Source organism: Thunnus albacares, chromosome 5, assembly GCF_914725855.1.
Source record: "Thunnus albacares chromosome 5, fThuAlb1.1, whole genome shotgun sequence".
Lineage (NCBI taxonomy): Eukaryota > Metazoa > Chordata > Actinopteri > Scombriformes > Scombridae > Thunnus > Thunnus albacares.
The window spans coordinates 19,468,325-19,482,086 of NC_058110.1; the positions used below are offsets into that span (position 1 = coordinate 19,468,325).

At 40.2% G+C, this 13,762-nt stretch overlaps 1 protein-coding gene across 3 annotated transcripts in view; it reads left to right on the forward strand.

The window, feature by feature from the left end:
- camkvl (CaM kinase-like vesicle-associated, like) overlaps positions 1-13,762 on the forward strand; it is a 41,570-nt gene that overhangs the window by 19,577 nt on the left and 8,231 nt on the right. For all 3 annotated transcript variants that reach the window (XM_044351627.1, XM_044351628.1, XM_044351629.1), the window contains 2 exons: positions 12,214-12,320; positions 13,570-13,701. In XM_044351627.1, the coding sequence (XP_044207562.1) occupies positions 12,214-12,320; positions 13,570-13,701 (239 nt within the window). The remainder of the gene's footprint in view (positions 1-12,213; positions 12,321-13,569; positions 13,702-13,762) is intronic.

Genomic DNA, 13,762 nt, shown 5'->3' on the forward strand with positions numbered 1-13,762 from the left:
TAATCAGGGCAATTACATAAGGAACGTTTATGCCGGTGCACCGATGCAAATTGGACTCAATCCGGAGGGTATTCATTTCTTGTGTATGGGTCTCCAAAGGTGAATCAGTGACTGTTTTCAGGCATTCGATGAGAACATATTAAGCCAAATACTGTATGCTATTCTAATTTGTTATTCATTTAGGCAGGTCAGTTGAAAACAACGGAGAGAGTCAAAATTTGGACTTTTTTTTTTTAGAAAAGTGGTTACTGAAATGAAGGTACACTCACATCTACATTCACAGGCACATGCTGTGCAACAGGTAGGGATGAAAAACACGGAGTACCAAAGCACCTGACAATCTGTGCTGTGCCTTATAACTGAGGAAACAGACTCACCAGGATGCAGCTCTCCTCGTGTCTGTTTTTTTCTTTTGTGACAGTCGTTGGAGCGGTTCAGGCTCACGACACATTGCCTGCTGAGCTTTAGAGGTGTGCTTCAATACAGTCAATAAGGATCACTCATTACCTGTATGTGAGAGACAGGTATATGTTGAAAGACATACAGGAATAAACAAAAATAATATATACAGTGTCAGGTACATTTATTTAGAGCTGAGTTTCTGTCAGATAACCTTCATTTGACTGAAACTGATTACCAGTGAAATATAGAATTGAGATAATTTTTTTTGTTTTTAAAGCTCTGAATGGTTTGGCACCAGCCTACATTTCTGATCTCAGTCCATTTTCTACTTCTAGACCCAAGATCCACTGATCAGTTACTTTTCTCTGTTCCACGTTGTCGTTCCACAACATGAGGGAAGCGAAGGAATGATAAGAGTGTGGCGATGGCAGTTTTCCTTGCAACAATTAGATGAACATGCCGGCTGGGGAGAAATAATGCTAGAAGGTTGTATGATGGATTGTTGGGAACTGTGAAAGCTTGTGTCTGTGTGTCAGATTGTGTGTGCATCTGTATGCATCTCTCACTGTTTCACTCTGTCCTCTACTTTGCTTATGTGTGCGTGTATGCGTGTGTTTGCATGCAAACTGAGGTGTGGATTGAGCCTCTCAATTGAAGTCTGGGTTTTTGGAGAGGCACTCTGCGCAGCATGTCTAAAGGCCATGTTTGGCCACAAAAGGAATGAATTAATGCAGTCGTGATCAATGGAGATACACATCCACGCATTCATGTGCACACACACACCAATGGATGCTGGCAGGGAAGGTTTTACAGATTAATTTATTCTCCCAAGAGGGCAACCCTAACATTGAGACCAGTGGCTAAGCACATGTACATGTGAATTTATATGTGTGCAAGTGTGTGAGTAGTGTGAGTGTTTGTGTAGGTGGATCGTGGGAAGGTGCATTAGTGGGTTTGTATGTGTTTGATAGAGAGAGTGTGTTAACAGAGGTGTGTGTGTGTCAGAGAGAGAGAGAAGAGAGAGAGTGCTCTCTCCATGTAAGTACCTCTCGATCATCCAACAGTGCATTAAGTGTAACAAAAAGTGCCCCCTTACACACACACACACACACACACAAATTAAGTTGGTTGGTCAAAGTAGCATCAGCTCATGGCCCCGAGGGATGTTGAATTTAAGTCACTGATACATTGTGTGTTTCTGTAGTATGTGTACGCGTGTTTGTGCACTCACACTGGACTCTTCAACCCTGTGCTGCAGATTTCTCAGGAGGAAACCACTTGACAGAGGATGTAGTTCTTTCCCACTAACCCCCCAGTTACAAACATACATGCATAATACACACACACACTGACAGGTAGGCACAGTCGTTGGCTTTCCATATTTCCTCCTCTGAGTGTCAGAAGCTTCCTCTGAATGTTTTACAGTGATCTCAAACTTCTGAAACATTTCTTCCTTCTCTCTGTCCTTTTGTCTAATCTTTCATGTCTGCTGAGAGCATTTATGTTGCACTCTGTGAGGTGTGCGTGTGTTGGAGCCGACAGGAGCAGTTTAATTCAGTGGTTATATGTTTGTCACGTGAGCCATGTGCGACATGGTCGTGTCTGCCTGGCATGGCAATTTTTTCTGCACCACAAACGCTTCGCATGAAGTCTATTTTATCTCAACCTGCATGCATGAGTGAAGTATGAAATATTGTTTTTGTATAAATACAGTAATGAGATATAAGAAATAGCAACATTATTTTCCTCACAGACATCAGGATGCATTGTGATATAGTAATAAGAATAAAGAGAAAATATCTGTATAGTACTGTATATCATAGTTGGGATTCTGATTGTTTCTTCTTTGTCTTATGTTTGCTAATTTGCTACAACTGCAAACTGAATGTAACAACACACACAGTATATAATGCATATGTAACTTGGCACATGGCTTAAGCCATTTCCACACTAATGCAGACAAAAAAATGAAAATTCCTCTAAACCTTTTATTATCCACACCCAAACACCAAAATAATAGAAGGTTGTGCAAATTTAATCTTGGTCTCAGCAAAGTTAAGCTCCATTCTGTCTCTCTGACTCCAAGTTATTTTGTGTGTCAATATGAACACACCATATAAATGTTCTCAGTGACACATTTCTGATTTCAGATGGCTGCACAAGTGCAAAACATTGATTTGCGGTTGTCCAATATAATGGTAATTCATGGGTTGTTGCCTTCCTCCAGATCCTTGATCAATCACTCATTTTTATTTGTACAATTAGTTGTTTTACAGCAGAAACTGATATACTGACTGACTAAGAGATCACAGAGAAAACTGGAGGCAACAGCAGGTTGGCTCTTAATACTTCTTGTAAGCAGACTTACTGTGGCTGTGTTGATGTAAGGTTGACAAACTGACAATTACACATCAGCATTTTCGAAAAGCTCTCTTTCCCCATCCATCCAAGGTCGACAATTTCAAATCAACAAAACTCACATGGGAGAGCATTATAGGAAATCTTCCAGGGATAGAAAATGTCAGCTTAGTGGGGACCGAAGGCCAAAATCAAGAGAAGAATTTGTGTTTTCAGTTTAATCCACATTATTGTGAACGTTGTCAAAAGAAAGTACAAAAAAAACCCAACAAACAAATAGCTGGCTGCTGCCAGAGGCAACACAGATCCAGCCCTCAGTGAGTTGTAGACATTCAGGGTAAGATCATTTAGCACATGCTTACAAACAATGGAGCGTATTGATTGTTAATTTGATTAAAGTCACTGTTGAACACTGGCAGTATTTACCGTATGTCCTTGCTCCTCGCAGAAGCACAAAATCCCCTGAAGGCACATGTGCACATAGCTCAGAAATGATTAGATTGGTTCATTTTCAGGACATGGACACAATAAATGTAACACTCCCTTTGGATGGATACTCCCTTTCTGAAGCTTGCAGTATAATATTAAATTTGAGAACAAAATATTAGGTACAACTTATATAACACATCTTAGTGATATCCTGTACCCATATGGGTGAGACAACCCATAACCCGTTCAATATAATGCAGTCCAGTTCAACAGAATAGCAAACCATGGCCTCAAAATTACCAGAGTTAAATCAATACCTCTCTTGCACAGTCTGAAGACAACTCTGTCTCCTAGAAAGTACCTTTATATACAGCATTTCTAATTCACAGCAGCAAAAATATTAAGAGAAAAATGTAATGCCACATTTTGCATCTGCTGAGTCTTAAAATATTTGTACTGCATGTATCTGCAAAACGTTTGACAACATATTTTATTTGTTTTCCTCTATGATATTGGCTCTTGCAATATATAATATACAGTATATATCTGCTCATCGCAACTAAAGCATGATACATTTATTCTGTGGTTATGTTTAGGTACTCAAAGCACTTGGTTAAAGTGAGGGAAAACTCTTCGTGTTGTTCAAATATTGAAAAAGGCAGATGAGAGGAGATGAGTTTACTTTAATAACATTTAACCAAAAACATGACTTTAACCTAACCTTAACTGAAGTGCTTTTGTTGCCTAAACCTAACCACATGCAGGACTAGATGCAACAGAGTTGCAACAGTTAGTTGATTAATCGATTAGTCGATTGACAGAAAAGTAATCTGTTACTATTTTGATAATCAAATAATCATTTTAGTCATTTTTTGATCAAAAATGCCAAATATTTGCCTGTGTCAGCTTCTCAAATGTGAGATGTGTGTGTATCTAAGAAATTATAACATTTTTCACTATTTTCTGATGTTTTATAGACAAAATGATTAATCTGTAAAATAATCAGCAAATTAGTCAATAATGAAAATCATCATTAGTCTCTGTTGTCAAAGTCATGCGTATTGTACGCCTACAGTCTACCCTGACCACCTCCCCCTATATATGGAATTGTGATCAGTTGAAAGCCATAAAATGCTTGTTTTTAATTTATAATTTCATTTTTTGATTTATGTAAATAAATAAAACTGCTGATTTGGGTCATTACAGGAAGCAAATCTCCATCCCCCAGTTCTCCCATCTGAACTCCTCATGTTAAAAACAAACCATTACAGGATAAGTAACTGGGAAGGTATGTGGGACCTTGTAAACAGATTACTTTGGAAACACGGAAACAGCAGAAAACCACATGACGAGGTGAGTGACAGGAAGAGAGAGAGCTGGGAAGAGCATCGGGCTCACGCTTTTGTTCATAAATATTTTTACAGTTTGTCTCTTATGAGAAAGAAATGCTCTAAACGTGTAAATGCACCTCCATGCTTTATGCAATAGATTTGTATAATATATTCATGATTGCCTTCCTTTTCTCCTCGCTTATGATCCCTAACTCACCTCCCTATCAGTCTGTCTCTCTCTTGCTGGATATCACGTGGAGCTCTGATTTTCTATTTTGATTTTATGCCCAAGTTAGAGAGGAAGCACTCACTCCTGTCTTAGTCAGTGATTTTATACATAATGAGAATTTATCGACACAGTCTTACATTTAGTCAAAAAGGTACTCACTCACATATATACACACACTATCCATCATTCAGTCTGTGTTGTATACATACACCGTGTCTGTGTGTGTGTGTGTGTGTGTGTGTGTGTTTGTGCCTCCGGGTCTTGCCTCAGGCTGATGTCAGAAAGAGCATACCTGTCAGCCAGATATTGCATCATTCTACATAAGCTGCAGACACACAAGCACACACACACTTTTATCAAGTTAAAAAAAAAAAAAACTACTCAATGGCCCTCCTCCCTGAGGACGCACTTACTGTGCAAGACCTGCACAGATCCACTTTCCTAATGAGGGGACAGGAAACAGAGGACAGAGAGGGAAGAGAATAAAAGGTGAGGAAGGAGGTATTTCTGACAGAGTGGTGTGAGATTTAGAAACAGATAAATCAAATCATTTAGAATATGGCAATATATTCATGTGCTGCATGTGTGTGGGGAGTGTGACTGTGTGTTTGTGTGGAACTACAAGAATTTGGTGGGTTTTATATGTCATTTGGAAATGGGTTTCTTCCTCCTTCTCTCCCTGGGCACATGTGATGAATTTTCATTACAGAGTTTCCTTATTAAGCCTGTTTCTGGCAGTGTGTCTGCCTTGCAGTCACATACACACACACACACACACACACACATACACATACACACATTCACTGTCTCTCGCCTTTACGCGCACAAATACACTGCACGCACGCACAGGCCTCAGATGAGAGCCGCTCTGTGAGCAATAAGGGAATTAGTGTTTATAACAAGCTCGGATAAGACCCCATACTGGGAACTCAGAGGGAGAAGTATACGTAATGGGCCTTGATGCACCAAAACACACACAAACTAGTCGTTATGTGTTATCCACACATGATGCATAACTCATAATCCTGTAAGTTTTGTGTGTGTGTATCTGTGTATTTAAAATTATAATCCATTCCCTCTCTTTCTCACTCTCGCATCCTCTATTATACTTGATTTTAATAAGCACACTTATGCTGATAATTGGCCCTTCGTCTGCTTCTCCTCTCCATCTTCCTCAGTTCTTCTCTCCAGTGTGTTCTGTCTTGTCCTCACAACTCTGTTATTTGCCCCACTTTGACGTCACAGCATCCTGATAAAGCCTGGGACCAACCTCGGGCTGCTGCGTGCTCCGCTCAATATCGAACACACACACGTCAACTCAGGGAATGAGCTCAGTAGGAATCAGTGGAATGATTTCTGGTTAATGCCATTATATTCGTACAGGAAATAGCTTTTGCGGGCCATAATGATATTAATGGCAAAATAAAAGTGCTTTCAGCTGTGTCTAGAATATTCATTGTGTTATGATTTCCTAATTACACCCAGTGCAATTCTTACATAAGGTTGTGAGTCTAATGAAATTTCTTCTGAAGAATTTTTAACCCTAAGCTCTACAGTTGCTGGATAAAAAGTCGATTTTGACCATGTTTTTTCTACGTGCTTAGTCGAGTAAATCATGAGAGGTCTTAGGGGTTGATCAATAAGGAACAGGCTGCAACTGCCATCTCTGGTTATGCACAGATGAAGAGACACACACTCATTTGCACACAAGAAATACAAATGATTATGAAGGTGAAAGCAAAAATCATTATTGCTAATCTTATTAAATGTGGGAAACCTAATGGCAGTGGTGGGATTCATCAGTCCAATGAGAGCTTTTGGGACACAGAAAATGTCCTTCCAGTATACTGTGGGTATGTTCAGCATGCGATAATGTCTCTTAAATGTATTCATTTCATTTACTTGCTCATACAGACACACACACACACACACGCACAGGGGCTAGTGCAGTAGGATTAGCGGTTGTAAAGTGCAGGAATGGCAAACATGTCCACACTCTTCCTCGTTGTTATTCCCATTAGTGTAACAGTTAGAACATCAGGGGTTGCCACATCAGTCGTAACCCCTGATGTTCTTCTCTCCTGCCTCAGTGAGGGATTGCCATGATTAAACCTTTAGGACTGGAGCTCTACTAAAACAGGGATGGGCAAGGGGAAAACGATGAGATGAAAGCCACGCAGAGGCAGGGAGAGGTGCGGGAGCGGGAATGAAAATAGAAAGGGAAGAAAGCGTGGAAGGCAGGGAAAGACAAAGAGGCTTTTAAGTGAGACGATCCCGCTGTTTGGTTGAAGGGATAAACATGTTATTCCTGTAGAATCACACACCTGTGTCCATGCTGCCGTGATATAAGCAGAGTGACATGTCAGACACTAATGAGGGATAGATATATTCAGCGTGCTTCTCTGTCACGTAAGGACAGCCATAGTGAAGTGCACTGAGCTGTATGATGTGCGTGCTTACGTATGAACCTACAAGCATGCTCCTAGTAGAGGTCAGATGTGTGTACATGTGTGCGTACGCATGTGTTTGTGTGTAACTCAGGTGGTTAGTGCTCACATAAAGTCTGACATGTGAGGCCTGGCATCTCTTGTTCACACAGGCGGAAAGTAAGGTCAGCCACAGACCCTCTGCTGCTCCAACTCCTCTCCCGAGGCAAACATTGACATACTTATAAATACATTTTATAAACACACACTCGCACACAGCTTGTTGCTGTTTATCTTATCATACCATAGATCTCATGTCACCTCTTAACAGAGCCGATGCGACATCATTTAATCACATCGGGATTTGTGCTGATAATGGCATTGTTGTTGATATTTAAGCATCGCTGCACTGCATCTGTCTGACAGTGACAAGGACACACCGGCACATCGAACCACTTGACTGACAACTCAGAGAGAATCTGCAAAAGCATTTTCGCACTGCAGTCGGTGAAATATTTCCATAACATACCGTACATTCACAGTTATTATCGCTTTCTGTAATGGAGGCAGATCAAAAGCCAGACTTGTCACAGCTGCTTGTTATACAGAACATAGCCTTACTGTAAAAGACTGCTTTTCTTCACTAAGTTTATTGTATTTAGAGATGAGCTGCAAAATGCACCATTAGTCCTAGCAGATAAGGGAGGAAGGTTTCTTTCCTTTTTTTATTTCCAGAGTCGGACTGATGGACTCAATAGGATAGGATGGTTAAAGAGATGAGTGCCAGTAAATAGCAGATTTTCTTAGAATAACCTTGACGCTGAGAACCTCTGAAACACTTCCCCTCTGAGCTGATAAAAAGATACTGTATTCCATTCGATTCATTTTTGAGCTTTGCCGAAGCCTCAATTCAACACTTGTGAACAAGCACACAGACACACTCAGATACAGAGACGTGCACAAGCAATTTGATTTAAGGTGGTGAAGATAAAGCGTGATGTCTTGAATAGCTTGGTGTGCCTTCACACCTGAGTCTGTGTGTGCCTGTGTGTGTTAATGGGTGTATATTTTAAAGACATAATCATAATCATGAATGTGCACCACACAATGCGATTGTCAATAATTCTTTATTGCTTTGCAGCATTCCTACATCCCCATTCAGAGGGATGTAGAGATAAAATAGTTCCCATTTTAGTTGTGTTTCATTGTATCACAGTGACCAGCTGACACTCAATAACAGTGTGCGTACAATTCGATTTTTGAGCATCCAGACAGTTGCTTAATGTGTCCTAGAATGATCAAATGAGAGCCATCATAAAGGGACATGACGGTGACAAAACAGGTACTTGCACACTCAGAACGTCTGACTAATGTTGTAAACATTGCAGTCCCTCATTGCCTTTAATTTTAAATGAGATGACAAAATGCAAAAAAGCTCCTTTGGTCTTGCTCTTCAAGAATCTAAGCACATAAACCCTTTATCATTAAATGAATGCCAGATTTATGCTGAGTAACATAAACATGACTTCTTTTTGATCTCCGTATTCAAATTTGAAATCCATAATGGACCTTCTCGAAATAAGATGATACATCTCAAGGGATTTATCCTGAAATAATACATTTGACACATTTACTGGTAGGAGATACACTCTGTGATCAGATTTGTCGGGACATACCTGTCTGGTTCACAATGCAAATGCTGTCTGACTTCATCATTTCAGAAAATAATATATTTGCATTCACATTACAGTTTCACTACAGCAACAATGAGGTGAAACCACTTAGCAAACATAACGCTGGATGCTCACTCATCTTTGATTTTAAATATACAAATGAATAACAGGGATGACTACAGAGTTTCTTTTAATGTGTTTTAATGTGTGTGATCATTTCTGCCATTGAGATGTCAAAACACCCAGATCACAGTGCCCAATTTCATAAATTCAAAGCAACACCTGCTTCTGGGAAATCACTGCTGGTATCCCTAAGGGTGGCTGAATTGTTGCATTGTACTTCAATGCTTTTGTTTCATCTCAGGTATTGTGCTACCTGCCTCGATCTAGCAGATATTCAGGATGCATGCTCGGAATTTGTTTTACAGAGAGGTTGCAATGTCAGAGTGCCTTCAAGTGCTTTCTGACTTTGGGGACAGCCCTTCGTTCCCTCATAAACATGAGTCACACATCACATTATCACACATAACCTTTTAACACATACACACACGCTTTTACCTGGGCAAACATTCGCAAGCACATAGATGTGGAGCTGTGAGGTTGAGAGGTACTCAATCTGCCTCTGCACTTTTGTGTTTTACACTTTGTACTGTTCTTTTGTACACTATTTTCTCTATCCACCTTTTCACTTAGTCACAGTGTACCTTTTCTCCTTTTTGCCTTTCCGTTCCCATCGTTTCTCACCTCTTTCCTCGTCTTCCATCTTTACCACCCCTCCCTGCTCGTCTCCTTTCTTCTCATATCCTCCCATATCGCCTCCTACTCTCCGTCAACTTCAAGGTTCATACTGACTCAGTATTCTGCAGGTATGGTGTTATGTTATGGCATCTGAGTTTCTAGCTGGAGAAACAATCACCACTAGCACATGAGAAAAAAGGACAAACATACAGTATACCTAAAACAAAGGACAGATCAGACCAGACTTACATGCACCAAGAAAATACCTGCATCTAAAATGCAAGCCAAGCCTCCAGGGAATTAATATTTGACATTGAAAAGAGAAGAGCACCACTAAAAGTTTCGACTAAAGTTAAACCATTACTGACTGGAGAAACAGGAGGAAAAGTCTGCAAAAAAAAAAAAAAATGCCAGTATGAAGACTTAAAGATATAGTAGCTTCAGCAAATCTTTAAATTTGTTCCCAAGTCAGTGAGGATGTTTTGAAAATCAGCTGCAGACAGTGTTGAGCTTTGAAACACCAGCAGCTGAGATGTGGGAATTTGGGGGCAGCATAACAGAATTATGTATCTTTAAAGTCAGAGAGAATATAGTGGCCAACAGAGAGAGAGTTTTAGAGCAGATCAAAAACAAGAAAAAGTGCTCAAAATCTACCATCTAAAATCGTTATTGGCAGTCATAACTGCTAAACCTTATTGACAAATGACGTTCAGTGGGGACACTCTGTTCCCACAGTGATGGATGTGCTCCATTCACATCAAGCAAGCATCACCTTCACCGTCCTGGACCTTGTCATGGGAATTTTGTTGTGCTTACATAATCTTCTGGCAAAACTAGGCCTTTTCAATCCACCACTAAATTCCCCTCGGTCTCACTGGGGCATTACACTCACACATGGATGCACATATGGACACACACATACACACACCATTCTACACAAACTTGTATCTGCACATGTGACATATCCGCATCAACCTTTTGCACTTGCTCAGACCAACCCATTTATACATGCACACATACACACAGAGTGTATCCCAGTGCTCTGGATTAGGGATACAGATTAGAGATTAGGGCCAGCACTGGGATTACACAGTACTCTCCAGCCCCGCCTCCACCATAGATCAGAAGCACCTCTGGCCCTATCATCTGCAGCAGTGATACAGCAGCTACACACACATACGTAAACACACACTTCGAGAGAGAGAGAAAGTATGCGAGTGAGGATTTCACATCAGTGATATTCGTTCCTTAATCCTAAATTAGCAAAATGTCATTATCTCTGAGGATTTTCATTTTCTTTCTCTTCTTAGTCCTCACATTATATTGTCTTATTATCTCTAAGCTCTTTTCTTTCTCTGTCTCTCTCCCTCACTTATACATACAACACAATCCTGAAGTCACAGCATTACTGGCTGAATCTAGCATCACTCACACTAATCAAGTGTCCCATTCCCTCCTATCACATAATTTCCCAACTTGGTCAATTCCATGGTGTGTTCCTGAGCCCCAGAGAGACAGAAGATAAACTGAAGGTACAGATCCGCACTAAGGGAAAGTCAAAGAGAAACAATAGAAGTGAATTATCCAACAGGACTGGGTTAAATCGGCTATTTAGGAGCAGAGAAGGACCTTGAGAATATATGGCTGAAGCTTCCAGGGAATCTGTCTCCTACAGTAGATGGAGTGTTAAAGGATGTGGGTGAGGATTGCCTGAGGACTGGTGAGATGGTATATCGATTGCTGATTCACTATCTAGATCCTTGATTTTCTACCTGGGCGTTTGGGACCTCCTGTGGGGTCACACACTATTTTAGGGTGGACATGATAAGATCATTTAAGAAAAAAAGAATGTGATTGTGAAATATATATATATATATATGTACACACATATATACAGTCACACACACGTAATCATTGCAATGGATGCTGCTTTTCCCTGTCAAGTGCATTTTCAGGGAGAGTTACTATGAAGTGAAAAGAGAAATTAAAAACCATTCTTAGGGACATTCACAGCGAGTTTAAAAGGTCATGAACTACTGAGCTACATCAAATCCAAACTCACACACACACACACACACAATTGCGCGCACACAGACTACAAACAAAAATCTAATTTTCTCGTCATTAAAACCAAGTGCTATCAGTGTTACTCGGGTCTCTAGTGATTGCTGAAGAAGCCAGCTGCTTTAGGGACACAGGGACACTGCCCTTTTTAAATAAAGTTTAACTTGAACTTGACAGACGTTGCACAGAATCTACAGACTTTAGCAGAGTGGAGAGAAGCTTAGTGGGTAGCTTAGTATCTGTTGACAAGGCTGGCACGCAACCAGGCTGCCAGAAGCGTTAGTATCCAGATCCGCTCAGAAATTGACTTGTCTGTGGTTCTCCAGTGTACTGTATATTTTAAAGGCTAATAGTAATGGCACTCCCTCGGTGTCTTTGACTTCGGCTAAGGGAGGCTTTCAAAATGTTTCATCAGTACCTCTGTTCTAATTTAACATGCTTGTCCATGCTTGTCTGCAATCCCTTTATCTGTCTGTTACCTAAAGGTGTCATCAAAATGACTCGTGCTTTACTTTCCCCCTTTGTAGTGCAATGATTGAAATTTCTGTGTCTTTATTTGTTAGGTGAATGCCGTCATGCCATTTGGGTGCCTTGCCCTGCGAGATGGGCGGATTTATGATAGCATGTCTGATGTCACAGACAAATATGAGATTGGACAGGTCCTCCGAGCGTAAGTACCATAAAGCCTTATGATGGGTTCTCTGTTGGCTCTTTTTACTCCTCTCCCATGTAGAATTTATGGGCACATTCCAATATTCCCAAATGGTCTTTATTCCCTTCACAAATTATTTCAAAATTGAATTGGATCACTGCAGATTTGGTTTGGCACATCACACGGGTTTCACTGAGGGAATGACAGAAGGTAATAGCATGAGGCTAGTGTGTAACAGACTTAAGAGACACATTTTGTAAAATGATGCCAACCAATTGTCTGTATATTTTTGATCACAACAGTTCATGAAACACATTGTTGGAAGTCTTTAATTTATTCACTTGAAATATTCTGTGTCTTTAAAAAAATCCTTTAGACATATTTTCAAAGAGCTGTGAAAATCACTCTGCTGCTTGACTGGCTGAATGGTGTCTGTTTTCTACTCCTGAACACCTCTTCTTGACACATTGAAAGCACATACACAGACACACACACACACACACACACACACACACACATACCAATCAGTGTGAGAGGCCATATGGCAACATCAGCATCTGGCCTCAGAGATTTCTGCTCATCTTTTATATAACACACACACACACACACATCAACTCAAAATTAAGTGCACACACTGTATATGCGCAATTCTTGATTTTATGAGGACAGAAGGTTAAAGGTAGCAAGGCCATGGTAAAGAAAAAATATATTCATTATTCTGTATTTCATTTTCTACTCTAGTGTGCCTTAAACCAATTTACTACCAATATGTTAATGTAATGATTTACAGTAGAAAAAGAATGAAAAATAAAGCAAGAGCGCCACTGAATTTTCTCAGATAGTATTTATTGGGCATGAAAGATTTAATGTGAAAAGTTGTAGTTTAATTTTGCATTACACAGCTTGTAAAAATCTATTTGGGTCAAGTGCTGTAAACCCGTAAGACTCAAACCCAGACGATGCCCAGCTGTTGGCAGCAAAAGACCCATTTCTGCATTTTTATTTATGGGCCTTTTATTCTTATTCCAACGACTCGCCATCCAATTAAATTCTTTCACTGTTTTTGACCAAAACAGCCAATATACTGTCCCTCCCCAATGTGAATATTAAGCCATTTGTTTCTTGGACCATACTCTCATATGTGATCAACGATGTCCATATAAATTTTTCTGTGCTTTCAATCTTACAGTAACACTTCAGCCACATGTCTTTCTTCTGACATTTACCTTTTTTGCCTTCTGCGTCTGTTCTCTGTCTTCTTGCGTAGGAAGGAGTTCTGCGAGCTGTGCCTGGCTAAAGACAGACAAACAGACAAGGTGTTTGTCTGCAAGAAATTCCTCAAGAAAGACGGCAGGAAAGTCCGCAAGGCTGCCAAGAACGAAATCATGATCCTGAAATTGTACGCAGTCAGTCTGTGGACAGATGGATGTATGATTGAGGAATGGAGAGCGGCAGAGAGA